Below are 16,014 nucleotides of genomic sequence, written 5' to 3' on the forward strand. Positions count from 1 at the left end.
CAGGCAACACTCCCTGAAGACACTCCCCTTCTGAAACACCCTCGGTGGGATTTGAAGATGTGTGGATATAAGACACAGACGTTATAAAGCTGTGCTCGGTGGACTTTGAGAGTTTTTGCCTACAATACTTCTGATACCAGACGTAACTATAAAGAGAAATCATTAATGCTAGGCTACAGCTTGTCTGTGAATAAAGGCTGCAGCTTCTCAAGACCAAAGTAAAGCTCTCGTCTGTTGTTTTCCAACTGCTTTCTATGTGTGTGTGTGTGTGTGTGTGTGTGTGTGTGTGTGTGTGTGTTAGAGAAGAGAGAGAGGGGGGGGGGGGGGGGGGGGGGGGGGGGGGGGGGGGGGTGGGTGTGGGGGAGAGAGAAAGAGACAGACAGGGAGAGTAGGGATAGGAGGGGCTGATGAAGTGTTTGAACCAACTGTTGGTGGTTACATCGACGATGTTTCCATCCCACTTCAAACAACTGGGGTTGTAGAAAGACTTGTCTCGTCCTTTTTCCTGATAGAAACACAGAACATTATTTAAAGTACACAATCACAACTGCTGGAAACACAGAATTGTTAATTCATTCTGTTTCCACTGGATCAGTTCCTGATACTTCTCACCATTAATCCCGCTCCATCTTATGGGATTGTTCTAGGACACTAGAAATATTTTACTGACAGACGTTTTAATGCTCTTCACAACTTCACTAGTACAAATAAAAATAAAATGAGTTTGCTTAGAAATGTAAATAGGGGTAAAAGGTTTTACTCAGAGATGGTCTGAAGACTAGTAAAAAATATATAACTAAATACATTAATTAATTAACAAGAAGTATAAAGCTGTTCCTTTCAGCTCAGATCAGATGGTAAAAAATGACTAAGATTTCAAAACCAAACTAAATAAAACAGAATTTATTGAACTCTAAGTCTTAGTTTAGTTGTTTCTTCTTTAAGGTGGCACACCACTTAAATTACAGCAGGTTTGCTCATGTGCGTAGAATTCAGCTTCTTTTGCCATAGACATCGGCGTTAGTTGACCTTTCACACAATATTAACAAAAGATATTTATCCACCACTGATTCGGATTTGCTCAAAACTTTAATGGGTTCTTCTTTGACCCATGCTATAACCTTCCAACAAGTTTGATCCGGCCGGTAGTTTTTCCGTAATCTTGCTCACAAACAAGCTAAAACATTGTTTGTTTGTCCTCTTTGGCAGACGCAAAAAAACTGCAGCAGTTTCAATAAGGCTAATGACAGGAAGGCATTACAGAGCAACATTTGTAGATGAGACTACGGAGACTGTCCAGAAAAACAACAGCATCAGTTGTCTACTTATGTTTACATTTCCCTGACACAGAGTCGCTGTGTGAATTAGGTAGTGTGATGTTGATATGGAGCCTCAAAGTACAGAGGAGGTTGTGTGTGGGTGTATGCAAAATCTTAATGAACATAGTTACATATTAATATTAATGAAAGCTTACCTGAGAGCGGATGATCCGTCTTTGAAATTAATGATTTTGTCTTTTGACCGATCACTCTTGAAGGACACACTGGATGTAGTGGACTCTTTGCTGTCACTGGTTCTGTTAGACAAGAGAGAAAGACCACCCGGGTTCACTTTAACATGAATTATTATTACATTATTCTAGGACAATAGGAATATTACGCAAGTGCAAAGGTCATTTTATTAAACTAAATTTAAATTAAATTTAAAGTTCCAATGCCAGAATTTTACATATAAATGAGAGCACTATGTTTTACAGTGTACAGTTTAGTAAAGTTCAGGTGAACTAAACCTTTAAGATTGCATCTTCAGTTATACTGTTCCCCTGTTCAACAATGTATGCTAAATTATTTTTCTTTGTCTTTTTATCTTCATGATCATCAGTCACTACTATTAGTGTAGTTGTTGCTACTGTTGTTGTTGTGCAACTGTCTGTCTGTCTGTCTGTCTTTCTCTCTCTCTCTCTCTCTCTCTCACCCCAACTGGTCGAGACAGACGACCACCCACCTAGAGCCGAGGGATCTGTCCTAGGTTTCTGCCTTTTAACAGGCAGTTTTTCCTTGCCCTTGTCTCCAAGTGCTTGCTCATGGTGGTACTGTTGGGTCTCTGTAAATAATGTTATAAGGAGTTCGGTCTAGACCTGCACTATTTGAAAAGTGTCCTGAGATAACTTCTGTTATGAATTGGTGCTATACAAATAAAACTGAATTGAATTGAACTCCAGTCAGAGAATCACAGAGCTTGTCTATTAGACTTACTATGGTTTATTCTCTCAAACTGAGTATTTTTGGATCCCAAAGATTCATTTTTGGTCATATAAGGACTCATTCAATGTTAGTTGAACTTTGGGTCTGTATTAAGGACTGACTGTAATACAGTGTGCTGGAGTTTTGTGTTTGTGTAATTGCTTTCCCTGCCAGAGGGTGAGACAAGTTCCACACAGCAAGTTAAATGATTTGGGTGTCTGTCAGTGAGTTACAACAGATAAAAGGGGCAGAAAAGAGCTTTAATGATGTAGAATGTATATGAGGCTGACTCACGTATCCCTATCACCATCATCTGCTGCAACGTCTTCCTCTGATGAGGAGGAAGAAGAAGAAACCCAGTCCTCCCTGCACAAAGTAGTAAACACTGTTATGAAGCTCCTTCATCAGATACAGGATGTATCATCGGATACAACAGATACAAGGGACAGAAAAGATGAATGTAAATACTGTGAAAAGGTTAGCTGCTGCTATCCACTCAGTATTATTACGCATCTAATTAGAGCGATGATGGTTATCAATACGACACATGTCGGTCTATACAGGAAGCGAGCAAACATGATGAGGGAAACGTGTCTGTGCTTTATGGGATAAAGCCATTTTTGTCTTAATTTATTTTCCGTCATTGTATTTTCAGTGTCCTTTTGTGTCTTTCTAAATCTAAATAATATAACATCCATTCCATCAATATATAAACTCAAGTACTCCCAGTTCATATTTTCAAATGATGCTTGTAGCCTACGAACAAATATACTCATTAAACTACATTTGAATTTCATTTTCTTTCTCTTTAATGTTTTATTACTGCACCCATTTACAATAGCTTTGTATCGAGCTCCACCAGTGATTGTTGTGTTGTTGTATTGGTGAAATGTTTGGCTGTATGGAGATTTATGGACAATTGTTACGGGCTCTTACATGCACCACACTAAAGACAATTACCAATGAAAAGCAAGAAGCAGAAGTTGGACTGATGTGTGTCAATTATTAGCCTGTCTATTCAAACCCTGATGGCTAATTTAGTTATGTGATATCATTTATAAAGGCAGATCTTTTCTCCTGGAAATGACAGCAGAGCTGCAACAGTTAGTCAATCAATCAATTAGTTGTCCAATTTGATCATCATTTGAGTCAATTTAAGAATAAATGTCTAGATTCTCTGATTTCAGCTTCTCAAATGTATCTGGATAGTCCTCTATGACAGGAAACTGAATATTGTTGTTTTGGTGGAATACACATGGTGGGGAAAGACCTGTCATTAAAATAGCCATTAGCTAACCCTAGCTAATGGAGTAGTGGAGTTGCCTGCAAGTAAAATGTCATAAAGAAGTTATTGCATTTTAGCTAAAAAGTTATGCACTTTAGGGCAAGACCAAGGAGACTGTGCAGACAAACAACAGCATCAGTTGCTGCTGCCTGAAACTTACTTTAATCAAACATTGTTTTAGATGTTAAAAAACCTGACAGACAGAAGAAGTGTGACATTGCTATGAAGTAGGGAGGAGGGTCAAATGTGTGTGTGTGCGTGCAAATTTGAATGAATGCAGTTCGTTTTTAAAGTTGATAAAAGCTTACCTGGGAGGGGACTGTCCTTCTTTGAAATCAACTTTGACTTTTTTAGAATTATCACTCTCGAAGGACGCACTGGATGTAGCAGACCTTTCGCTGATACTGTTTTTTTGGAGACAAGAGATGGTGGAAAATTAGAAGTTCAGCCACAGAAACTGCTGGATACACAGAAACTACCAAGCAGACATCAGAAAAGTTCAGTTCATTTGGGAATGGGTGCGTGGGGAAAAAAGGGCGGGGGGAGTTTCTTTTAAAAAAGACTGTTTGGGTTCAATTTTAAGGAACCATGCTGGCCCAGTTTGGACTTAAGGCTGCTCCTGGCTAATGTCTGGACTGGATGAAATGGGACTCATCAACAGGAAATCAGAGACGGTTGTGTCCACGTCTTTACAGAGATACACCGATCAGTCATAACATTTGCCGCTGTACAAATAAAATAAAACTGAACTGATTCTGTTCACAATGAAGGATTTCTGTTCTCTTTTAAAAGTAGTTATGATTAGATTATTAATAGATTATTATAAGATTATTCTAGGAGTGGACAAGTCAGTGTGGATACAACAGATACAAGTGACAGAAAAGATAAATGTAACTAAACTAAAGAGGTTTTAATGATGTTCACAGCTTCATCAATATATTATGTGTGAAAGAATCTTTATGAAGTTAACAGATTATACTCACTGTGCTTTCATCTCCTCCTCCTCCCTGCAGAAAGTAATAAACAGTGTTATGAAACTCCTTCATCAGTATGAAAATAAACATTAAAAACTAAAGAAACAGGATTTCAAATATGAGAACAGTGAGTGGAAAAAGACAAAAGAGCTTCTACATGTAATGTGTGTCTGTACTAAATGTTGATAAATTAATCAACAAACAAACAGTGAGCAGCTGACTGTTAGATAACTGCTCTGACCTTTCCTCATTTATTCTAAAGAGTGTGAAGAATCAAACACTCAGATATGTTTCACAATAAAAGAGGATATTAAAACTTAATTAGACAAAATCCTGCTGTTGCATTTATGTTTTTGTGAGTCTGAAAATGATCCTGATAATAAACAGTAAACTACAGTAAGTCTGATTTATATGGCTCTATATCACATAGTAATAACAAGTAGTTTATTTAACACCAACTGTGTGTGTGTGTGTGTGTGTGTGTGTGTGTGTGTGTGTGTGTGTGTGAGAGAGAGAGAGAGAAATGTTAATTAATAAAGACCATTGTTCATAAAAGCTGACCTGAGACGAGAGAGTCTTTTTCTGAAATAGATGATTTCTTCTTTTGACCGATCACTCTTGAAGGACACACTGGATCCAGAGGACTCTGTTCCTGTTCTGGTGGACGAGAGACAAAGACCAGCAGGGTTGTAAATTAGTTTCTGTGTATCCAGCAGTTGCTATCAGCCACAGCAACTGCTGGATACACAGAAACTACCAAGTTATGGAGCCATAGAGCCAATCTCATAATGGATAAATGCACAAAAAAGGACTCACAAATGTATTTGAGGAGTTACATATATATATAAGACTTGTAAACATATTTGTGATGCGCATGCAAATATTTCTTGTTTTAAATATATGCAATAAAAATTCACAATCGTCAGGTATTTGCAATTTTCATCAAATACATATTTGGAAGTTGTTACATTGATATATGAATTGTCAAATGCTTTTAATTTGTAAACCTCCCTGCATTTGTGTGGGGATTTTTGAGACTCTCCTGACATGACTCCGATCCACAAATGCATTTTTTCTACAAGGGGGTCGTCTGGAGCCAATCAGATGTCTCACTCCTTTACAGCCAATCACATGAGTGCCTCCCCACGAGGGGTTTTTAACTGACGTCATAACAGGGCACAACGGATCTAGAATGATATGGATCTAGATGGACCAGAGGAGACGGAAGCGAAAAAAGGAAACATGTTTCCATGGGGAGGCACCCATGTGATTGGCTGTAAAGGAGTGAGACATCTGATTGGCTGCAGAAGACCCACCTACCGCAATGGCTTCGTTGAGCATTGCCTGCAATACAGTATTCCGCAGACTGGCACCGACAGGACCTACACCCTTCAGGACTTGGCTACCTGGCTCAAAACAAAGTCTCAAGCAAAGCGCATCTCAAGTCGAGCAGCCGAGACCCCCTGACCGGCTAGGAAGGATCAGCGAATCACCCAACCCAAGAGAAGCTGACTGTGTGCTTCAATGCCACTGAGAAGGTAAACAGGGAAGAGACAACCGGGGAAGAGCCTACACAGGCAGGGGCCAAATCCAAGCCTAAACCTTACTGTCCATATTGTCCCAGACTGGATAATCAGGCTGATTTCTCTCCTCTTTTTAAAGTAGTTTCCTCTACTTCTCACTTTAACATGAATTATTATTAGATTATTCTAGGACAACAGGAACATTATGAGGGTTACATATTATAATATTTACAGTTGTTGATCTTCAATAAAATAAAGTTGATATTACTGACTTTAGTGTCTGTCAGTGTGAAATATGCTCAAATAAGAAACCAGAAATAAATAATACTGACAAACAGAAGGTAACAGTTATTTGTCTACACAGCAATAGCAGCACATCAGCTAACATAGATAATAAAATATTAAAGTTACACAATAATTACTTACTCCATGTCCCATGATCCAGTGCTGTCTGTTGACCAGTAGCTCTCACTGTAAAACAACACACACAGGTTGAAGTGGTGAAGTGTGGAGAGCCCCAGTAGTTCACTTAGTAGAGCTCATGACCCTGAACTAACTCTGACTGACTGTTGTCTACGAGCTTCAGTCTGGCTGTTCAGACTCAGTGAGATCTCCCTTTCTGTTGAGAGCCTTGAACCAGTAAATGATCAAACAGTGAGCTGTTGACTATTAGGAACATTATGAGGCTGCAAAGGTCTGAATATTTACAGTTGTTGATCTTCAATAAAATAAAGTTGATTGAACTTCAGTGTCAGTGTGGATACAACAGATACAAGTGACAGAAAAGATGAATGTAACTAAACTAAAGAGGTTTTAATGATGTTCACAGCTTCATCAATATATTATGTGTGAAAGAATCTTTATGAGGTTAACAGATTATACTCACAGATCCTGAGGTTCCAACATCCATTCATGATGTTCCTGCAACCACGACCTGCAGCAAGTAATAGACACTGTTTGTTACTATTATTATAGTTTATCATTAGATTATTCTAGGACAATAGGAATATTATGAGGGTTACATATTATAATATTTGCAGTCATTTTGATGAGCACTAGTGAAAAGTATTTGTCTAAACAGATCACACAGCAATAGCAGCGTGTCAGCTAACATAGATATTAAAGTAATAAAGTAACACAATGATGACTTACACTGTAGAAAGGACGTTGGCTGATAATCCATGTCTGAATGTTGGCCTGTAGCGCTCCATAGGGAAACTGAATCCTGGCCTGTCTGGGCTGTAGCACAACACACACACACACACACACACACACACACACACACACACACACACACACACACACACACAAACACACACACTATCTATATATTATATTATATTACAGTGAGCAACGGACTTTTAAAAGAATAATAATAATTTTAAAAAACTGCATTAATGCGAGATAAAATAATAGTCTGCGTTAATTTATTAATGTGTTAACGCGATAATAACACATTAACTTGCCCAGCCCTAATTATTATTAGATTATTCTAGGACAACAGGAACATTATGAGGGTTATATATTATAATATTTACTGTTGTTTTTATCTTCAATAGAATAAAGTTCATTGAGCTTCAGTGTCAGTGTGGATACAACAGATACAAGTGACAGAAAAGATGAATGTAACTAAACTAAAGAGTTTTTTTTTTTTTTTTTACTTTTTCTTCTTTTTCTTCAATCAATCCAAAAAAAAAAAAAAAAAAACAGGTACAAAAATACAAAAACACAAGGGGGGTAAACACTACTTTGTCCCATACAAGTACCATTTTGACCATCTTACAGTATATAGCTCCGTTTTAATTTGCAGACTATAGGTCATTTGTTCCATTGATCGAATTTCTTCTACAATGTCCAGCCAGTGGCTCAGTCCAGGTGGGTCAGTTCTCAGCCAACTTCTTGTAATGGCATTCTTAGCAGCAAGAGATAGGATCTTGAACAGGTATAAGTCTTCTTTACCTATTACATCGTCTGGTATCAGTCCTAGATATATATACCGGGGCTCATTAGGAATATTATATCCAAAAATGTCACCCTAGGCTCTCAGAACCCCTTCCCAAAATGACTGTAATTTTATACATGACCAAAATATATGAGAGTGGTTGGCATTCAGTTGCCCACATTGTCTCAGTTACTACTACCATACTGTCTCAGTATTGTTGTTGACCTAATTGTTTATTTTTAATTTTTGGTGTAATAAGAAAACTTGTTAAATTTCTCCAACCAATCTCCCTCCATCTTTTAGAGCTTGTTGATGTATGTTGGGTCTTAAATATGGACTGCCAATCACTCCCAGACAGCTTAATGTTAAATTCTTTTTCCCATTTCACTTTTATATACACTGTATTTCTTCCCTGTTGCTTCAATAAACCTTTGTACAGTTTAGAGACAATTCTTGAAGGAGTTTGCTTATACGCACCTGTCAGCACCTCAATCACATCATTCTCTTCCAATGAGATTTCCTTCTTAATTTCTGTCTCGTAAAAGTGTCTTAATTGAAGACATCTAAATAAATATCCAATTTCCAATCCAAACTTATTTTTAAGTTGTCTAAATAATTTTAAATGATGCTTATCTACAAGTGTACATATAGCTGTTATTCCTTTGTCTCTCCACTTCTCAAAGGTCTTGTCTAACGTTCCTGGTCTGAACCTGGAGGTGTGAGAAGGCCAAATCAACAGCTTACTGTCTCCTGTTAACTTATATTTTTTTTACCACATCATACCATATTTCAAATGTTTCCCTCATAATCAAGTTTTCACCCTTAAGAAGAACCATATGCTCTTTTCCACTTAACCTTGACTGTGGAGGGGCCAGATCCAGGCTCATCTCAATGTCCTTCCATCTGGCTTGATAACTTGAAGAGCACCAATATACTACATATCTTAATTGTGCAGCATAGTAGTATTCTCTAAAGTTTGGCAAAGCCAATCCTCCATTTTCTTTGTCTAGCTGAAGGGTCTTGAGACTTATCCTAGGCCTGGCTCCCACCCAGATGAACCTGGAAATTAACCTGTCCCATGCTGAGAATTGTGAATCTGGTACTCTAACTGGGAGCAACAGAAAAAGATATAACCTAGGCAAGAGGTTCATCTTGACCACCTCAATTCTTGAGCTTAAATCCATTACTAGTGCTGACCATTTTACCACATCTCTTTGCATTTTATCGTTTATTAGTTTGTAATTTGTCTCGTAAATTCTGTCGAATTCCTGCATTATTATCACTCTTAGGTATTTATTGACTTAGCATTCCAATTTAAATCATATCTCTCCTTGATTTCTTTATTTGGCTTGTTGTAATTGAAAGTAAAAACTTGAGTTCTTGACATATTGAATTTGTAGCCTGACATCAATCCATATTCTTCCATTATCTTTACTAATTTAGTAAACGTTGTATTTGGGTCTTGAAGGAAGGTAATTATATCGTCAGCAAATAGACCTGTTTTGTTTTCATCTCTTGTTATCGTGATTCCTGTCAACTTGTCCTCTTGTCTAATTATTTGAGCAAGTGGCTCTATGAAGATCGTGAAGAGGGCGGGACTAGCACAACAACCTTGTCGTGTCCCTCTGTCCAATTTAAAAGTGTCTGTCAGGTGTCCATTGATTTTAACTCTGGCTGATGGGTCAAGTATACAATGCCTTTATACATTTAATGAATTTATCATTGAATCCCATCCTCTCTAGTACTCTATACAAAAAATCCTAGCTGACCCTCTCAAACGCTTTTTCAGCGTCTAAGCTGATCAGGGCAGCGCTTATACGGTGTTTATTAACATGGTCTGTAATATGAAGGGTGCGCCTGATGTGTTTGGCGTCCCTTTACAAAGCCTGTCTGGTCTTCGTGTATCAGGTCAGGCAGAAAACACTCCAGTCTTTTAGTGATAATGGATGTGAACAGTTTATAATCTACATTCAGAATCGATATTGGGCGATATGACTCACAGTATTCTTTATTTTTCCCCTCTTTGGGAATGACAGCAATCAGAGCATCCCTCCAGGATGGTGGGGCTATAGCCTTCTCAAGTGTCAATTAAATGATTCCAGTAGTACCGGGGCAAGGACTTGGTTTTATTCCACGCCTCCTTTAAAACCCATTCTTTGGTTGCGAATTCCTGGAAATTGATTATGAATGCTTGTTGTATTTTCAACTCCATGCCGTCCCCGGTCGGCAGCTTGCGCCTCTAAAAACTCTGGTACCGAGTCTTCTCCCTCTTCCCCTTCTGCCACTCCAGAGATGCGGATGTTATTGCTTCTGGAGCGTGACCCTAGATCGTTTAGATTATGTTGCAGGGCTTTTTGCTGTTTCAGGCAGGTGCTCAGGGCCTCGGTCGTTTCAACCGCCCATCTCTCGACCCTGGACTCTGCTTCTTGCACTCGGTTCGATAGGTTGCGTACTTCTGCCCCAAGCATATCCAGTTTACTGTTGATTTCTTGTCCAAAATGAGTAATTTCTTGTCGTAGACTATTGTTATCGCCTTTTAGATCAGTTTTGAGGTCGTTAATCGCCTTAATTATGTCTACAGGCGCCATGCTGACTTGATCCACTTTACCAACGCTGTTTCTGGCTGTCGTCATGTTTTTTTGTTTTACAGGCTCTCTTTCATGGACTTTTTGGCTTCTAAGTGTTCTTCCCCAATCCATCTATCTTCCTTATTGTGCAATACTGAATTTTAAGTTAGTTTGGGTGTAAATTGCAGTTTGTCTGGGAGAGCGATCTCACCTTGCGTCTGGCTACTCCATGTGCTAACCTGGAAGTCCCAAACTAAAGAGGTTTTAATGATGTTCACAGCTTCATCAATATATTATGTGTGAATCTTTATGATGTTAACAGATTATACTCACAATGTTTTCTTCCGCTTCTTCCTGCAGAAAGTAATAAACAGTGTTATGAAACTCCTTCATCAGTATGAAAATAAATATTAAAAACTAAAGAAACAGGATTTCAAATATGAGAACAGTGAGTGGAAAAAGACAAAAGAGCTTCTACATGTAATGTGTGTCTGTACTAAATGTTGATAAATGAATCAACATTTTAATATCAGTAAACACTTCTTTTTAGGAGAGGAGTGTCTTTCTTTAAAATGTTTACCTCCGGTCCTACCAGCTTGTTCACCACCTACTATGATCTTATTATGTGTCTAATTACGATATTTGGAGCTTCACATACAGGAGATGATATGAGACATTTAAGATAGTATGATGTTTATTGTCTCAAACTGGATAATCAGACTTGTATGAGTGTAAAATGCATGTTACATTTTAATGTTCATAAAAGTTTACCTGACAGAAGAGCGTTTCTCTTTGACATTGATGTCTTCCTTTGACTGATCCCTCCTGATGGTAGACAAGAGAGAAAGGGAAGGGAGAGAATATTTAGACATTTTGGCTACTTTCACACTGCAAACACAAGTGACCCAAATCTGAAGGGTTGAAACTGGCACCAGCTGACGCTTCCTAATCACAACTGTTCACATGCCTCAGACCTAAAGAGCTGATGAAGGTTGGACACCTTGCACATACCACAATGATGATTTGTTTGTTTGTTTGTTTGTTTGTTTGTTTTGTTCAATTTATGATGACAAATCCTGGCATTTTGAATCAATATGCCATCATTTATAAAACCAGATGGTTCCTACTGGAATGACAGTGGTAAAAAACGTCACCTTGAGCTCAGAGTAGAAAGGAGGTTGTGGTGGATGAATGATTTAAAAAGCACGCTAACACTGGAGACCACGCTTTCTTTCCTGTTTCTACCAACATCAACACACTTCTTTAAAGCATGAGCACGAAGTTTACCTCAATAAAGTTTATTCAACACTAACTGAGGTTGTGTGTGTTGTGTGTGTGTGTGTGTGTGTGTGTGTGTGTGTGTGTGTGTGTCTGTGAGAGGTTAACATGATAATGAATGCAGTTTTTATGTGAGCTTACCTGAAATCAATGTCCCATTGACCTGATCTTTCTTTCTCAGACTGCAACCTGCAGACAAAGACCACCAGGGTGGTAAATTAGCCACAGCAACTGCTGATACACAGAAACTACCAAGTTCCCACTGAATGATTTCTCTCCTCTTTTTAAAGTAGTTTCCTCTACTTCTCACTTTAACATGAATTATTATTAGATTATTCTAGGACAACAGGAACATTATGAGGGTTATATATTATAATATTTACTGTTGTTGATCTTCAATAAAATAAAGTTGATTGAACTTCAGTGTCAGTGTGGATACAACAGATACAAGTGACAGAAAAGATGAATGTAACTAAACTAAAGAGGTTTTAATGATGTTCACAGCTTCATCAATATATTATGTGTGAAAGAATCTTTATGAGGTTAACAGATTATACTCACTGATCAACATCATCTGGCACAACACCCTCATCCTCTGAGGAAGAACTGTAGTCCACCCTGCAGAAAGTAATAAACAGTGTTATGAAACTCCTTCATCAGTATGAAAATAAACATTAAAAACTAAAGAAACAGGATTTCAAATATGAGAACAGTGAGTGGGAAAAAGACAAAAGAGCTTCTACATGTAATGTGTGTCTGTACTAAATGTTGATAAATGAATCAATATTACGATTACCCTGACTCCACTTCTGCATTGATGTGATCTTGTGACCAATAACTCAAACATTCGGATCCAGTGGAAGCTTTAGGTTTCAGAGGAACTCTAGTAGACAAGAAAAGAAGAAATTGGATCATAAGACAACTGAAACTAAGAAGTAGACGTCAGAAAAGTTCAGTAAAATGGATTCTGTTTTAATGTGTGAAGCACTCTGTGTTACAAATAAAGTCTGATTGATTATATATTATATATATTATAAAGGTTCAAAAGCCCCAATATTTGCTTTTGAATTACTTTCATTATTCATTGTCATTGTTTATTCATATATATGTCTATTCAAACAGCAAGTAGTTGTCTAAACAGATCACACAGCAATAGCTGAGTGCTGATCTCTGACTCTGGAGTGAACTGGAGAACTCTCACAGTCAGTCAGTTCGAGATCTTCATCCTCACCTCTGAGCTTCAGTCTGGCGGCCATGTTGTTCACACAGAGAGGTTTCAGGAGGATCGACTACCTCCTCAGTCTCCTCACACTGACTCATTGCAAGCTGCAGTGTAAACAGAAGAATGATTATTACAAGTTCAATATTTCTTTCTGTTCTGTTTTAGTTGTAGTCAGATGATACAAAATCCAGATTTGTTCACAATAAAAATATTAAAGGGGAAAAAAAAAACCCGGATGGGACTGACTTATTTTGTTGTTTGTTTGTTTGTTTGTTTGTTTAGCCTTGCAAACATATTTACATATAGTTTTTAATGTTTTGAATCTAAATTGTTATTTGTATTTGCAGCATGGTGGCTTTTTTGTATCACATCGTCGGTTTAACCACAGAAATAACTGTCAAACACAGATTAAAGTGCTGAAGCAAAACAAAATAACTGAAATTATTTTTCTTATTTAGTTTTATCACCTTTATCCAAGAACAAAGAACACATTCATTTCCTGTTTTTGGACGCCTACAATAAACAATATTCTGACCCGTTGTTCTGGTTTTAAGTTGTTCAAGTTCAGTTAAATTAACTGATTACAGTGATGATACACAGACCCTGAAGATAAGTTGAATTAAAGTATAGAAAACATGTAGTTACTTTACCGTTAGATGGTGAAAAACAAACTGCGACACAGGAAGACCCAAAAAGTGAAACTACTCCAGAGACCAACAGTCAGTATTCAGTTTCAGGGCTGTACAGAGAAGTGTTACACTGTGTGATTGTGTATTTGGGCACCTGAAGAACCAGATTACAGTGGAGGAATATAATAATAATATAGTGCTTTACCCATCTACTGAAATGAAGTACTGAAAGCTAATTTATACTTTTACTGTGCTACTCGATACTTTAACTAGGGTTATGTTGTGGCCATTGTTTCTAAATGTTCTAACTTTGTTTGAAACTTTGAAATGCCTGCCTGCTTGCAAGATAGAAACAGTTTCTTTGTAGGGCTCAGTCTATTTTTACATTAAGTTTTAGCCGAGTTGTAGAGATAACACAGCCTGGTGGGCTTCTGGCCCACAGACACAAAGCTAACATTGACTTGTTCACACAGTTGATGTTGGCAGAGAAGTAATATGATAGTAGGTTACTGCCAAGCTGAGAATTTATTGCGCAATTTAAGCTCAGCCCAGTCAGTTTCATGTTGTGATGAAGATTATTTGTCAAGGGGTTTCTTGTGGAGAGCTGAGTGCTGATCTGTGACTCTGGGATGTAGTTCACACAGAGAGGTTTCAGAAGGAGAACCTCCTCCTCTGTGTCCTCACACTGACTCACTGCAGTAACTGCAGGTACATTAGACACAGTGAGAACAACCTACAGCGACTGTATGAGCACTCTGACTGCATCCCTTTGTGCAATAATATCTACATTTTATATAAGAACTTATCGTACTTCATCACTTCTACTGAGATGCTGTAATACTTTATGTAATATGTGAGGAAGAGCTGCAGCAGACAGTCAAAGTGCTCCCAGGTTGTATTACACTGTAAACATGTTCAGAGCACAAGTTTCATCTTCTGTTAACTTTATTATTCTTTAATAATCGTCAACTGAAGCAGATCAAACTGTAGAAGTTCAACAAAATAACAGAAAACACATAGATAACTTGTTTTTTGGCTTTCTTAATTTACCTCCGACCCTCAAACGGACAACAACCTTTATTTTTACTTATTTAAACGCCAACAATAAACAGAATTCAGACCTGGTTTTACTGTTTTATAGATTAAGTAACAGAATAAACGGATGATACAATAAAATTAATTAAAGTATAAAAAACACGTAGTTACAAACCTTTAGATGGTGGAAAAAACCGGCGTCACAGTCAGGAAACTGAAGTGAAAGTGAGTTTCCTGCTTTTAATAATTTACAGTGGAGTCTGCAGACGCAGTGGAGAAGCTCTATTGCGCTGGAACACTCACGAAGCTGATTGGTTTACGAAAACAGGAACGCCCACTGCCACAAAGCTGATTGGTTTACCTTGTACAGGAGCAGAAATCAGAGTAGTGATTGGATTATTAGATTTGTGGGCTGAAAAACTATTGCTCCACTGATCCTAATGAACTATTAAAACTAAATAAAAACCCTTGGATGATATTTCCTCATAGAGCTTTATAGACTCATAGACAGTTGATCTTTAGGAGTTATACAATTTATGTATTTTAATACAAATCCTGTATATTTTAAAGGAGACCATCAGAGTGTAAAGGTAATGAGATGTGATTTTTAAATTAGTTGTCAAAAGATAACATCTCAAATGTCCCTGTTCTTCCACATAAAGTAATAATGATGAATAATGAACGTGAATCATAGATTTTCCTCTTGTGTTTGTCTCTTAATGGATGAATCTCTGTTCCAAATGACACAAACGACACCTCAAATGTACCAACAGTTGATTTTATTCTCACAGAATAATCCAACAGAGGGTGCAGTGGAGCATCTTCAGCGTAATAAATGAAGCAGTGACCCTATAACCCTAGCCCTAACTGACATTATTATATTGAATTAAATTGAATTAAACTGCAGAAATCCAGATATTAACTGTTAGTTTGTGTATATTTGATACAAATATCTGAGCTCTAGTTCCCTTCCAGAGTCGGATTATTAAATGCAAAATACAAACGGACACAAAGACAGAAGATGAATTACAGGACAAACTTAAATAAAGATACTTTCACACAATAGAACCTCAACTTAAAATCAACATCAGTACATCAATCAATATATTCTGATAAAATGTTGTTTATCACTCTATCACAGAATTTATGACTAAGAGCACTGAAGCTGTTCTGGAAGCTCGTGTTCACTCACTTTGTTCACTGTATGTTGTTTCCCCCTCTATAGGAAAGGTTCACAACTTTTAAAGTCCAACTGTCAGGTGCCCATATGAACATTAAAACAGAGAAATCTTTATTTTTCCTCATACTCGTCAAAC

General features: G+C 37.6%; 1 protein-coding gene across 1 annotated transcript; it reads right to left on the reverse strand.

Moving 5' to 3' along the window:
- Window positions 1–354: 354 nt before the first annotated feature.
- Window positions 355–14,942, reverse strand: LOC127356226 (uncharacterized). The gene is made up of 16 exons (XM_051387814.1): window positions 14,874–14,942; window positions 13,044–13,138; window positions 12,609–12,695; window positions 12,374–12,430; window positions 11,954–12,001; window positions 11,306–11,359; window positions 10,868–10,888; window positions 7,178–7,264; window positions 6,912–6,959; window positions 6,452–6,496; window positions 5,064–5,159; window positions 4,512–4,535; window positions 3,837–3,932; window positions 2,538–2,609; window positions 1,475–1,576; window positions 355–505 (listed from the first exon to the last, which is right to left on the reverse strand). The coding sequence occupies exons 2-16, from the start codon at window positions 13,130–13,132 to the stop codon at window positions 463–465; spliced, it is 969 nt and encodes a 322-aa protein (XP_051243774.1). The 5' UTR covers window positions 13,133–13,138; window positions 14,874–14,942; the 3' UTR covers window positions 355–462.
- Window positions 14,943–16,014: the final 1,072 nt, after the last annotated feature.

This window comes from Dicentrarchus labrax, unplaced genomic scaffold (genome assembly GCF_905237075.1).
Source record: "Dicentrarchus labrax unplaced genomic scaffold, dlabrax2021, whole genome shotgun sequence".
NCBI classification, from domain to species: domain Eukaryota; kingdom Metazoa; phylum Chordata; class Actinopteri; family Moronidae; genus Dicentrarchus; species Dicentrarchus labrax.

What these genes read in the sequence shown, in the direction of transcription:
- LOC127356226 (XM_051387814.1), bottom strand. Translation starts at nt 13,132, where the DNA reads ATGAGTCAGTGTGAGGAGACTGAGGAGGTAGTCGATCCTCCTGAAACC. An exon ending in ACTGGATCATGGGACATGGA is followed by an intron (nt 5,160 to 6,451) that starts GTAAGTAATTAT and finishes CTCGTCCACCAG; the next exon opens with AACAGGAACAGAGTCCTCTG. An exon ending in GAAGGACAGTCCCCTCCCAG is followed by an intron (nt 2,610 to 3,836) that starts GTAAGCTTTTAT and finishes TACTTTGTGCAG; the next exon opens with GGAGGACTGGGTTTCTTCTT.